The sequence below is a fragment of the Propithecus coquereli genome, unplaced genomic scaffold (assembly GCF_000956105.1).
Source record: "Propithecus coquereli isolate 6110/MARCELLA unplaced genomic scaffold, Pcoq_1.0 Scaffold7, whole genome shotgun sequence".
In the NCBI taxonomy this organism is placed as follows: Eukaryota; Metazoa; Chordata; class Mammalia; order Primates; family Indriidae; genus Propithecus; species Propithecus coquereli.
Genome location: NW_012153062.1, coordinates 1,847,815 through 1,862,745, shown reverse-complemented (window position 1 = coordinate 1,862,745; position 14,931 = coordinate 1,847,815). Strand labels below are relative to the sequence as shown.

Sequence of the window (14,931 nt, the reverse complement as noted above, 5' to 3'; positions counted from 1 at the left end):
TAATTAACTAAGTGGATTTCATCCCTCAATAGTCATGTAAACTTGAGAAGGAAAAATGGAGCCAGAAGACAAGGCAAACCACAAGGATAATTTCCAAAAATATAAAAACTAACCATATTTAGAACATAAGAAATCATGTATTAGAATAAAAACACATTGATCTCTCCTTCCTTGATAGGAACTACTCCACTGCACTCTTGTGGGTCTCTCATCTCACCTCTTGTAATGCTTCTTAGCTAAATTCTCATCTCTGCCTGCCTTTTCCGTTCTGTGTTCAGTGCCATGCTGAGCCACATCAGGGCCTGAGGTAAAAGGAAAAAGGTATGCCCCTATATACATGGTTTAATTTATTTTTTTATTATTAATTCTGATCGCTGAGTCTTCTGGCAACCCCTTACGTTTTGCACCTGAGGTAAGTGCCTCATTTGCCTCATCCTAATCCCAAAGGTCTAACTTGCACCCTCTTCCCATGCCACACAATCTTTCTGCGTAACCCTACCATAGGCTTTTAATTACCAGTACACATCCTGACAATTTTATTCATCTTGATCACTGACCCTTTAATGAGCTCCAACTTTTCTAACTAAACAGCATGACCCACAGGCACAAGAACCTCAAAAGGTCCAAAACTGAATTGTCAATATTTCCCCTCAATATACCCTATAAACAACTAAATGTACACATGAAGTCAACTCTCAACTTGCATGTGTTTTACCTCCTAGATTGATTTCAGCTTATCCTCTGTCCTACATACTCACCTCTTCTGGTCTTCGTCATTTATCTTCCAATCTTCTACACCAGTCCCAGAGTCCTCCTCTCCCATCTTCCTCATTAAATCCACCTTCCACACACTAAAAGCTAGACTGATTCAGCTAAAGGCAAATGTGACCAACTCACATTGATAATTAAAATTCCTTCATTGTTCTTCCTTCAACAGGGCACTATTATTATTTACTGATATTTCTTCAAAGGAGTGTGAGAACTTGGCAAGGCTTATATCGTATTTATCTTTATTTCAATGTAATCAGTAGCACAATACCTGGCCCATTATAAACAGGTAATGAACGCAGAAACAAATTATTGACTAAGATTGTAAAGCTCAAACAAGAAAAAAAAATTATCAAAATCTATATATTAGTCATTTTCATTGTCTACAAGGAAAAAAGTCAATGATTTATCTTTATTTCCTTATCCAAAAAATTCTTCTTAAAGAGCTCTCCAGGGACTATGTAGGTACAATCTCTAGTTCTACCCTCAACTTCTGGAACCTTGGACAGGTTTCTTAAGCTTCCCTGTGCTTCAGTTCCATCCTCTAAGAATGGAGATAAAATATAGTACCTACCTCATAGGGTGGTTCTGAGACTTAAATGCTGAGGCTTAAATGAATTACTCCACAAAAAGCAATTAAAAATAGAACTGCAAGTAGCAAATTCTTAATATAAATTATAGTTTATTGCTATTTTTATTTTTCTTTTACTGTGAGCACCTACTATGTGTCATGTATTTAGAACAATTTTGCTAAAATTCTTAAATACATATCTAATAATTGTCCATCATTAACTGGCCTTCCTTTTTATTTTCACTCTGGGTGAGTTTTCTGACTGATAACATTTTCTGGTCTTCAAAAATTGCTCATTGAAAATGAGTACAAAATATTTATGTAATTAGGACCGTTCGACATTTTCAAAAATGGCAAAAATAAACAGCAGTTATAGAACACCTGCTTAAAAGATACTGGAAATAACTGCTTCATGCTTCATTAACCAGTCTAAACACATTTGCCAGTTTGAATTCCTTACTGAATTCAGAATTTACATTAGTACTACAATGGTATTAAATTGCCAAGTGAAGAAATTCCTGGGCAAAAGTTGTAGAATTGCCATTCTTAGGGCACTTTCATAAGTCAAACAGATGCCTATTTTCTAAGAAGCCTATAATTTATTCATTACATGAAATTTATATGTATTTTCATAAACAATTTTAGAATACCTATTTTGAGGATTTTATTTATCTTTGAATAGCATCCAATACGATACCTGAAATATAGATGCTTTAAGCACAAAAGAAATAGAAAAAAGGAAGAAAGAAGGATAGTGAGAGAAGACTACACAATGCCTCAAAAAAAAACTTCTTCTCTGGGACTTCAAAGAAACCTAACCCACAACCCTGATGCAGATGTGCAAAGAGTGATAAGTCAGTTGATTATCTGAAGCAAATAAAAGCAGAACGTTGTAAAGCCAATTAGAAAATCAAGCAAAATTTAAATAAATAAATAAAGCCTTTACATTTGGTTGTCAGGGAGTTGGCTAAAAATGTCACTCTTTGGTTATCTTCAGAAAAGATACAAGGTAACTGGTCACAAATGTGACAACCATTACGATCTGCATTTTCCTTAACTTTGACATATATATTTTCTCATAATCTTATTTGTCTTTTCTAAGGAGGTAAAGTACCATACAAGAAAGGACACACTAGGTACAGATGACCAGTATCTAGCTCTGGCTGCAATACTAAGTAATTTTAATGAGTTTAAGCAAATCATTTAACATTTTTCAGCCTAGTCACTGTCATCAGTAAAATGAGGAAACAAATCTGAGTTTTCCACATGCCTCATGGTAAAAATCAAACACAATATAGAAAGGTACTCTGGGAACTGTAAAGCACTATACAAGAAAATATGTAATCCTTACATCTAGTATTAAAGAATAAGTAACAGAAAAGTCCTATTCATTCATTCATTCATTCAAGCATGCATGAACTCATGTAATGGATATTTAGTGCACACCAACTGTTTGCCAGGCACTATTCTAGAAACTGGTAACACAGCTAATGAAACAAAACACATTATGAATAAAACACAAAAATTCCTGTATTCTTAGACTTTATATTCTAGTGGGAAAATATAGACAATAAACAAACTGTGAGTAAAAAAATAGAATATATTAGTGATGAGTGCTGTGAGGAAAAAGTAAGCATGGAAGTCTAAGAAGAGATAGGTAGGAAGGGCAAATTAGAGTTTTAATTAGGTTGGCCAGAGAAGACCTTCTGAGATAACAATTGTGCAAAGGAAATTGTACAAACTCCAAGTAAGCTGGAAAACCAGTGAAAGATTCTGAGTACAGAAATTTTAAAAGAATTCCTCATATGTATTATTAAGAATAGACTTCATTGGGAAAGGTTATAAGCATGTGGAGACTTGTTTCAAGGCTATTGCAATAATCCAGGTGAACATATTGGTGGTGGTGGTAACAGGTAGTCAGATGCTAGATATATTTGAAGGCATAGCCAAAAGGATCTTCTAATTAGTTTGGGAGGTGAGAAAAATGAAGAAATTGAAGATGCTAATATTTTGCTCTAAGTGAAAGGATGAATGGAGAATTCTTCAGGGAGAACATGTTTTGGAGGCAAGATCATAATTTGGATTTTTTCAACATGTTAGGTTTGAGATGCTGATTTGACAACTAAGTGGAGGTATTCAGTAGGCATTTGGTTATAGAGTCAGAGATATAAATGCAGGCTAGAAAGATAAATAAAGGAATCATCAGTCTAAAGGTGGTATTAAAAGTGAGGAGACAGAATGAGATAATCAATGTAGTGAATATTTTAAAAGAAAGAGACAGATTGGATGGTGGGAAGAGAGAGATTTGGGCTCCCGGCACTGTAATATTTAGGGGTGAGATGAGGATTAATCGACAAAGAAACCATGAAAGAGCAAGGAGATGCCAATGAGGTAAGAAGAAAATTTCATACCTTACTGGCTTCTCCTTCTTGCTCAGTTACTGGGTACAGGCTAGCTAGTGGGGATAAAAGACCTGGCTCCCTACTTGGTCTTCTGAAACCAGACCATTAGGAGTGTTGGAACATCTCATCCCATTACAGGGTGGAAGTCTAGGTTTCCCACTTGCTTTTGTAGGAGTCCATGGGGATGGGGTCACTTTTTTTTTTTTTCGTAGTGTTCGGTTGGAGTAGAGCAGTTATGGTCTAAAAGTTTTCTGCCTTACAAAGTTGCCCCTTTCCTGGCTCTTTGGCTAGAGAGAGCAAGCTTTCATTGGTGCTTTTGTGTGAGCATTCCTGTTATGTTTGTTTTAACGTACAGCTTTTTAATTTAGATGAATGATTATAAAATATAAGTATTAAAATTCATAAATTAAAAAAATAAATCATATCTTTTGGTAATACTTACATTCCATTTTTATATAAGCACAAAGAGGATAATATTAAAAAGCAAAGGAATAGCATTATTCTTTTGGAGACAGGGTTCACTCTGTTGCTCAGGCTGGTCTCAAACTCCTGGCCTCAAGTGATCCTCCTGCCTTGGCCCCCCAAAGTGTTAAGAATAAAGGCTTGAGTCATGGTGCCCAGCCAGGCATACCATTCTTTAACTGCACTGAGGATGACTTTCACCCATAGCTCCATATTTCCCCTTTGGGAATAAACCTCACTGTTCTAGGCAATCCATGTGTATTACATAGAGTTTTCAAACTGATATACACCCAGAGCAACAAACCTGATCTTATAAAGTGAGATTATTACTTTAACATCAATTTAAAGCTTTCATTTTATTTTTCCACTAATACTTGCTCATTATAGAAAACCTGCAATATACAAAAGGGCCAAGAAAAAAATATAATCACCATTAATATTTCAGTATATTTTCTTCTATTCTTTATAAAGGTAAGGTTAGTATAAGTGTACATAATCACTACTAAAAGCAATGATGCTTCATGCTTTTTCCCTGTAACATAGATTGTGAATAGTTATCCAGATTATTAATTATTTAAAAAATAGTTTTTATGGGTTACACAATTTGCCACTGAATGGATTTGCTCTAATTTACTTAACCATGACCCAGCGGTTGGAATTCAGTGGGTTTTCCCCCACATTGTTCTCTACTGAATAAATAATGCCTAGGATAATCCTCTTTATACCTTAACTACATTGCTAATTCTTTTCTTAAGATATGTTAGTAGAAGATGAATTACTGTATTTAAGTGGTAGATAATTTAAAGATATTGTTAATGGACTGAATTATATCTGCACAAAACACATATGTTGAAGTTCTAATCCCTAGTACCTCAAAATGTGACTGGAGACAGAGTCTTTTACGATGCAATTAAAATAAAGTCATTAGGGTGAGTCATAATCCAGTATAGCTGGTGTCCTTATAAGAAAAGGAAATTTGGACACAAGCACATACAGAGGGATGATCATGTGAAGACTCAGGGAGAAGATGCCATCTACAAGCCAAGGAGAGAGGCCTTGGGAAATGAAACCTACCGACATCTTGATATCATACTCCTATCCTCCAAAACTGTGAGAAAATAAATTTCTGTTGTTTAAGCCACTAGTTTGTATATCTTGTTACAGGAACCCTAGCAAACTAACAAGTTAATAAGTATTAATGAACATTGTGAAAGATGTTGTCAAATTGCTTTTCTAAAAATTTGTGCCAATGTATATTTGATGGAGAAAGCTGTTTACACTGAACCTTGATCAGTTATTAAAAAAAAAATGATAAAATAAGAAACTCAATTTATAGGATCACATTATGAAATAAAATGCTAATTTCCATAAAATAATAACAACAGCAATAACAACAGAGAAATCCTCTATTTCTAGATTAAATCCTGATCATGAATAGTTTGATCACTTATAAATGAGAAACCTTAGGGAAGTCACCTAATGTCTCTGGATCCTAGTTCTCACATTTTAAAATGAAAGATTGAGACTTGATACTCTTCAAGGGCTTTCTAAGTTTCAAAATTATATAATTCTTTTCACAATGCCCTTTAAATGTTCACATCATTATACAGGATCATGCCTTATAATAGCCCATTCCTTGATCTAATTTGGACCACACTGATGTCCTTCCAGAGACCTCTATGACAAGCATTCTGGTAGAAAGCAAAACTCACAAAACTGGAGCAAGGAAAACTGAATTTCAAATTCAGGTCTGTTTTAAGTGGCTAAGTGATCTTTTCATGTCATATTGTCTCTCAGTGTTTATATTTCTTTTTTTCATTCAAAACACTTTGCTGGGTGGCTGATGAAAGAAAAATTAAAACTTAGATAAACACAAACACACATGAGCATACATCTTCAATTGCCATCCTCAAAAAGTTCATAATATAGGCACAAAGAAAGAAGCACATAAAAACAAACTACAATAATACATACGATAATAAGGTATATATAAAGTTCCAAAAGAGCTGTTAAGCTAATACTATTGTCTCACTAATTAATTTGGGAATATTAATTTTGTAGAAATAAATTTTGAGAAATCAGGTAAACAGAAATTTCTCCTCAAATTTAAAAATTTATACACCCTAAGATGACATTTTAAATATGACCTTTAAGGTTATATTTATATCCCATTTATGGTCTCACAGTCACAGCGTTGTAATTATCTCACAGGCTCAGTTAAGTAACGTTCTAGCAATAATCTCAGAGAAATATTGTTTTGTTCCTGTACTTCCCTGGAAATATTAGATGTTCATTAAGAAAAATATTTTGGCACCAAACTAAGAAGGATCACTTGAGTCCAGGAGTTTGAGGTTGCACTGAGCTATGATGACACCACCACACTCTAGCCTGGGCAACAGCACAAGACCCATAAAAAAACAAACAAAGTGTGTATGTAAACTTTTTCTTCTTTTCTAAAAAATATTTATCTTAATCACATTTGAGACATCACAATACTCAGGGTTTTAGAAATGATTTGTATATATGTCTACATGCCCATTTTCTAATGGAAAAAACAAAATTTACGAAATGTATCATTATATTAAGATTGCTAAAATCCTCTTAATATTTTGCTAGGAAGAGTTTGTCTCCAAAATGTAAATTAACACAATTCCTTTTACTATTTACACTTGCCACTTGAACAAATAGAGACTTTTCTTAAAATTTGGCAGATTGGAGTTTATGATACACTGTCTATTTAATGTAACGACAAAAAATAATACAACTTTACAGGTTTTATACCTCTTATCCAAAATGCTTGGGACCACAAGTATTTTGGATTTCAGTATACTTAAAAATTGAGCATCCTATTTTCAGATGTGGGATGCTCAACCTGTTTATAATTTTTAAGTATTTCAGAATATTGTTAAAGCAATAAAATTAAAAACACTTTTCAGTTTAGTCAAATATCAAAACATGAAAAAAATCACAGGTGTACTTTAATAAACTTAACTGTATTTCTAAGTATAAGTAAAATCTTGTCTTACAATGTGTGGAAAGAAATCATTTTCGGCATGAAATCACATATCAGTGGTACTTACAAAGCAGTTCTTATCAGGATTTCTTTTCCAGTGTTTCTTGTCTACTTTCTTGGCCGAAGTGGAACGTAGAATTGCATGACTTTGTGTGCGAGGATTTAAAGCCAGGATGCTCTGAAGACAGCATAAACAATGTATAAACATATGTAAATATGTTGGCATTAAAATAATCAAAATTTTATTTAGGATTCCCTCCATACTCCCCTAAATAAAAGCTTAGCTAGGAAAGAAAGCCCTTATAAAATATGAGAGAAAAGAAAATTACATGTGATCTAAACAAATCAAAAGAATGACCCAAAGTTTGCAAGATAGTGTTTAAGAAAACTAAGTGAGAAATCCTATATTCGGTTTAAAAAAAAAAATTCACTATGGGAAGATCCCAATACAACAAAAATTCATATGGAAAAGTTCTAACTCTTTCTAATGAGTCATTTTTTTTTAGGAAAAAATATATAAACAAGAAACAATTTTAATGGTATGAATTGACAAAAATCTAAAATGTACATCTAAAATGTTATGTGGTTCCTCAAATTTACCTTTGCTTATATTAATAGACTAATACTGGACAAAATATGAATGGAGTAATCCCTATTATATTTTCAATTTTACTAATTTATCAAAAGCAATTCTTGGTAAAAAAAAAAAATCTTCAGGAAAAACAAACAAATAAACATCAACAACAACAACAAACTGTACTTTCACCATAGAGGAGGAACCCATGGTGGCAAACAATCCTCTTTAATTCAGTTAACATTTTTTCCAGCATCTTACAACAATGTTTATATATCGTAAAGCAATATGTAATATCTGAAGAAAAACCAAGAGAAAAGATTTAGGAGAGACAAGGTTTTCAGTAAGTTAAGAGCTTCACATGGAAGACATTTAATTTATTTTGTATTAGTAAAGAATGCAGAACCAAGATTGTAGAAATGGAGGAAAACTTGGATTCAGATACCAATTAAAAAGGGGAAGCTGAGATTGTATTAGAAGTCACTCTAGTCAATATTATTGCAGTTATTTTAGAAGATATTCATCTCAAAAGTCTTCCTCTTCCAGGAAGATTCCCCAGACTAATCTAGATCGGTCTTTTTCATCTTAGACAATGCAAAAATCTCTACCTAAGTATACCAATCTAAACAGTAACTGCTGCTTTAAGAATTTTTCTTCCCTCCTAAAATGTGAATTCTTTGAGTTGAGGAATTAAAGATTTCTTTTTAATCTTTGAATGTCTGATAGGCAGCACCAAGTAGGTAACACATGCTCATGCCTGTGAAACAGTGGTTCAAAAATCATGAATTTGGTTTTTAATTCATACTAGTCATATAACTTTGAGTAAACCAGTTATCTTTTTTAATCTTTGGTTTTCTCATATGTAAAATGGGGCAACACCTGAACTAGAAAACTGTGGTAAAGAATAAATGAAATGCATGGTACATATTTTCTAAACCAAAAACAACCTAAAAATTAAAGTGGAGTGAAAATGGAATTTAGAGCCTATGTTTAATAATAGTTGTCCACCCACGATTTGTTCATGCAGGGGCTGGGTAGAAATTTCACAGGAGTCCTGAGAATGAAATTCCTACTAGATTTGACCAACTCCAAAATTACCTTCCAAATCCAGATTCTATGATTCTTTGAAAATTACTGGGTCACATTCATCTTTTTCACAGATGAAAATGAACCCTTATTGTGATTCATAGGAAACTAACAAAAAAAACAAAATAAATAACTAGATAAGACAATTTAGTATACGACTAGACATATATTAAAAATATTGTTTTCCCTTCCACTGTTGTAATTCTACAATAAACTTCTCTAAAGTAATCATTTGCTAGGTGATATCCTAGCTGATTTTATAAGAATATTTATTACATGATAATATGAAGGATTTAAAAATCATGGAACTATAACAAATGACTCTCTAAGATAAATTTTATATTTAATATTCTTAGATAAGAATAAAATCAGAAAAGAGGCACTTCATTTCATTCTGCATTTGATTTAAAGTGGTAATAACAATACTCTCCATTTTAAGGTTTTAGAGTTTAAAAGTTTAATAGCTTTCACATGGGTTGTCTAATTTAACTGATGAACAGCTGCTATTATCTCAATACTTTGGATGAGCAAATAAGTTGAAGGTGGGTAAGTAAACTGCTAAAGACCTCACAGCTAATATGCACCAGGAATTGAATTAGAACTCAGTTCTTCTGAGTGTGGGACTTACAATTAAATTCACCCAAAGATGAAGTGTATATTTAAGTTACTTTTTGAGGTATTTGGTAGAAAATATTTTAACCTCATGTGTAAACAGTATTAAATGTCATCTGAAGAACTCAGTAAATAATTGTTTTCTTTTAAAATATAACCACTAGGAGGTCACTTTTTTGGAATGGTGGAGTGAGGACTTCTGTAAACCAACTCCCAGAAAAACAAACATAACTAATAAAAAATAGTAAAAATAACAATCTTTCAAAGTCATGGAAATTGTCTTAAAGGCAAACAGCCAATGAAGAAATATTATTTCAAGAAAATCTAAACCTGGTAAAAGGAATGAGGGTCTGTGGCATCTGAAGTATAACCCACTCCTATCCTCCTCCCTTCCAGTTCAGAGTGATAGTCATTCTACCTCAGATGAGTGCAGCCAAGAACACGGGGTTCCCTCTGCACCCCCCACCACACCTCTAGTTGAGGGCTATGGTATCTCCCAGGGAGGGGCAGGCTTCCAGCATTTCTCGTCTCCTCCCCAACCCCGTGCTACACAGAGACTAAACTCCAGGAAAGTGCACCTGAGAGATCAGGAGTTCCCTTGCTCCATCCAGTCCCTACTCATAAAGCAGAGGCTCTATCTCCGCAACAACATGCCGATAACACTGGGCCCTGATCACCCATATCTCAAGTCACTTATAGGTTGGCTTTTGCAGAACAGGAGCAGTAAGCTGAGAAGACCAGAGGCTACTGCCCATAGCCAGCACCTTGCTCATAAAGCAAGAATGTCACTCTGAGAGAATCAGGCTACTGACCATATCCCCACCTTTGGAGATGTGTCCCAGAGATTTTACCAGAAAAGGCAGTCCATAAGAACAGATAGTTCTCCACAAATGAACTGACTTTATTTGAACCCAAATGTGAGGAAGTTTAAGCCTAAGAGTACTCTTGAAAACAATATAAATTTTGATGGCAAAAAATTAAGAAGAGGCTCATAGTTCCATGAAAGCAATAAACTAAACCATAAGGCAGATAGTTCACCAAGGAGAAACAGGGAAATAGACAGCTAAGATGAGCCTCTTAGGGTCACAGAAAGCCTCAAAGGACTCACCTCACAACCCACCCCTGCAAATGGGCCCAAATTCAATTGAAATCATGCGCTGCAGAACAATTCTTATCTCACAATATTGTCGAAAATAATAGAGAAATCAACCAGAAATCAGTGGAATTAAGAGATGGGTGTGCTAGCAAAAAAGGCTGACAATTTAACAGAGATATGAGAGAAAAAGGCAAAGAGAGCCCTGCTATAACCACTGTCATCCCAGAATGACTGTGCATATGTCCAAGACTGCACTCTGTGAGAATAATATCAGAGATTCACACTGGAGGAAAACATATTTCCCTAAAATAGTCTATCAAGTCACTAAACAAATACTCAAACAACAACAATAAGCTCCCCCATAGGGGTATTAGTATCCAGAATTGCTACAATATATTATCTAAAATGTTCAGTTTTCAATTTAAAAAATTACAAGCCATGCAAAGAAACAGAATTCTGTGATACATACACAAAGGGAAAAAAAGCCAGGCAGCAGAAACTGCCTTTGAGAGGGCCCTGGTGTCAAATTTAAGAAAGACTTCAAAGCAGCCATTATAAAGAAGGTATGGTGACAATCTCTCATCAAGTACAGAATATCCCTACAGAGATAGAAATTATAAAAAAGAACCAAATGAACATTCTGAAGTAGAAAAATAACTGAAAAGAAAAATTCACTAGAGAGCCTCAACAGTAAATCTGAACTGGCAGAAAAAAAAATCAATAAATTTAGAGATTACACGATCTGAAGAACAAAGAGAAAAAGAATAAACAAAAAATAACAGAGCCTCAGAGACAGGTGATATGCCATTGAGTAAACCAAAACACTGTAATGAGAGTACCAAAAGGGGAAGAAAAGAAAAAGAAGGAAAAAAAAATAAGATATAATGGCTGAATATTTGCCCAATTTAATTTTTTGAAAAGCAGAACAAAATATTAAATGACATCCCCCTGAAGGTCAACAAACGTGAGATAAGATTACTAAAAAGAGATCTCCACAAAGAATATCAGTCAAAATACTAAAAGTCAACAGCAAGGAGAAAATCTTAAAAGTAGCAAGAGAAAAATGACTCATCATGTACAAGAGAATTCCAATAACTTTAACAGTTGACTTCTCATCAAGAACAAGAGGCCAGAAAGTAGTGGGATGAGACACACAAAGCACTAAAAGAAGAGAATTGTCAACCAAGAATCCCATACCCAATAAAAGTATCTTTCAAAAATAAAGGTAAAATGTAGACATTCACAGAAAAACAAAAAAATGCACAAGAAAAAAACATTACATTATCTTTTCTTAAAGTGCTCAATTTACGCAGAGAGGGGACCCTCTCTGGATAAACATAACATTGTTACTAGTGGATGTGTGTTATAAGAATTATTAAAGGAAGCTCTTCAGGCAGAAAGTAACCACAAACAGTAATTCAAATTCACAAGAAAAAACAAAGGTCAATAGTAAAGTATAGGTAATTATGAAATTATAACAGCCAGTATAAATGTATATCATCAGACTAAATAAAAATCAAGATGCAACTGTGTGCTGTCTGTAGGAGACACACATTTTAGATCCAATGACACAAATAGATTGAAAGTTAAAGATGAAAAAAGATACATCATATAAATAGCAACCATATGAAATCTGGAGTGCCCACACTACTATTAGAATAAATTTTAAACAAAAAATGTTACTAGAGATAAAGAGGGATATTTTAGAATGATCAAGGCTCAATCTAGCAGGAATATATAACAATTTTAAACATATATGTACCTAACAACAAGGCCCAAAATACATGAAGTAAAAACTGACAAAATTTAAGGAAAAACAGACATTTAAACAATAATAGTTGAAGAATTCAGTAGCCAACTTTAAATAATGGATAGAACAATTATAGAGAAGACCATAAAGGAAATAGAAGACTTGAACAACACTATAAATCAACAAGACCTAATAGATATCTATAGAACACTCCAATCCAAAAAAGGAAAATATACATTCTTCTCAAGTATTTATGGGACATTCTCTAGGATGGACCATATGCTAGGTAAAAAAACAAGCCTCAGTGAACTTAAAAGAATTAGATCATACAAAATAGTTCTCCAACACAATGAAATGGAATTAGATATGAATAACAGAAAGAAATTTGGGAACTTCGGAATGTGATGAACATATAAACATTATGCTAAGCAAAAAAAGCTGGTTACAAAATACCGCATGTTGTGTGATTACATTTATACAAAATGTCCCGAATAAGCAAATCTATAGAGGCAGAAAGTAGATTAGTGGTTGCTAGGGCTGGTGAATTGGAGAGAAACTGGAGTGACTACTAAAGGATATGCGGTTTGTTTTTGGAGTGATGAAAATGATTATCGTGATAGTGGCACAACTCTGTGAATACACTAAACCTTTGAATTCTATACTTTATACGGGTGAATTGTTGATATGTGAATTATATCTCAATAAAACCATTACCAAAAAAACTGACTAAATTTTACATTCAGTAGATTTAGCTGTATACTATATTCACTCTAATAAATATTACTAAGACTTGCTGTATTAGCACAATATAAATGTGATAAGATTTTTTTTATTAATTTCTGGACATGACAGACATATTTCTTCATTCTATCAAGTTAGATATCTGTGTCTTCTGGATAATGAACACACGATAAAGCTATAGTTTTAAATGATTTATTTTTTATGATGAAATCATACCAAAGCAACCTACTAACAAAAGCCAATATTAGAAAATCCAAGTAATCTCATTTTTATACAAAAGACTGAAAACATTTTCTTCTCATAAAATACAGTTTTTTGCTTGTCTATTCAGCCTTGAACCATTACTAATCTTATAAATTAATTCAAATTGAGAAATAAAAAGACAAATTTTTTGAAGATAGTTATTCTGACCAACATTTAAAACAAACAACCCAGGTAACATGCAAGAAAGATGGCTGCATTTATTTTAGTTCTTACTTCCAGAATCCATATTGTGATAAATGATTATGTTTATCTATGTCGGCACAGTAATGTAACTTTTGAGAATATGCATGCTGAATGTAGTTTATTGGCTGCTTATCACAGTGACTTTTCTTTGACATAGCATAAGTAGAAAGTATAACAGAACATGAAATATTAGGTTAACCTTTTGCAAAAAGGCAGTGAGTTGAATTCGATGGATCTTGGGTAAAAAATAAATTGGATTATGGAGAATGGTTACCAAGGATTTGACTTAATAATATCCCAAATGAAAAGTGATATAAAATAAAAATATAGGACGTGAATGGTTGAAAGATTTTAAAAATAATTTTGAAAACCAAGACTTTTAAAAACTAAAAGTCAGTATCATCAATAACTAAGCAGCTACAAGAATAATACAGGAGAGTTCTAAATTGCATTCTTCCTAAGAAATGACAAAAGCCAGGTCCTAACAAGGTCACAGGTCCCCTATCTGGATAAATTGAGCACTTTTAAGAAGCCCATTAACCCTTTCAGATATAGGATATATTACTTATAGAAGGAGATTTTCTCTTGTCAAAGAATTTGGCCTTTGGCTTTCCCAATCATTTTCAGTAACACAACAGAAACATACTGATGATTCTAGAGGTAGAAAAACAGAATTTGAGAAAATTTAACTACACTAATTTTATTTAGTTTAAGAAATGATAGAATATGATCCAGAGCCAAATATACATGAAATCAAATCAGAATTATGTATTGTCACTGCTTGGTCTGTTAACAGTATTCTGGGAAGCAGTTGGAATGCCAAAACACACAAAGTAGAATTCTGCATCTGAGGGAAGTTTTTCTGTATTACTACTGAGAGTACAAAGAGGAGTACATATTGATTACAAACACCTCACAAATAAAAGCACTAAATCTTATCCTAAAATATTGGAGCTTCAGTATTATTCAAGAGCTTGAATTCCAATTTCAGGAAGCTACTTGACCAACATATCCTCTTTATAAAAATATGGCTTTTGTTTTATGTCATAACAGTGATTATCCAAACATAATGTACCATTAAGCTTCCTTCACCCTTTGCATATGAAATTGTAAATAAATGTTTCCTATCCAATACTGGTCATTACTATAATTCTGAGACATTAAAATGATATACACATACTGACATTTTGGATGTACAGGCTTAAGTTGGTCAATTAAATTTTGTCTTACTTAAATTATGCTTAAATTTTTCTTTGATGGCTTATCCTGAGACCTCTATAAGTCATCTCCTACTTTCCCTTGTATCAGGCAAAAAAAAAAAAAATAATAAAGCAATAAAAACCATGCTTTTCTCATTTTTTGTCATAATTCGGCATAAATACCTTGATTTCAAAACAACATTGTATTGT

General features: G+C 33.2%; 1 protein-coding gene across 1 annotated transcript in view; it reads right to left on the bottom strand.

The window, feature by feature from the left end:
- The window catches only part of LOC105823868 (dihydropyrimidine dehydrogenase [NADP(+)]-like), a 256,534-nt gene that overhangs the window by 203,623 nt on the left and 37,980 nt on the right, over positions 1 to 14,931 (bottom strand). Inside the window, exon 2 of the mRNA XM_012661139.1 lies at positions 7,284 to 7,394. Within this exon, the coding sequence (XP_012516593.1) occupies positions 7,284 to 7,394 (111 nt within the window). The remainder of the gene's footprint in view (positions 1 to 7,283; positions 7,395 to 14,931) is intronic.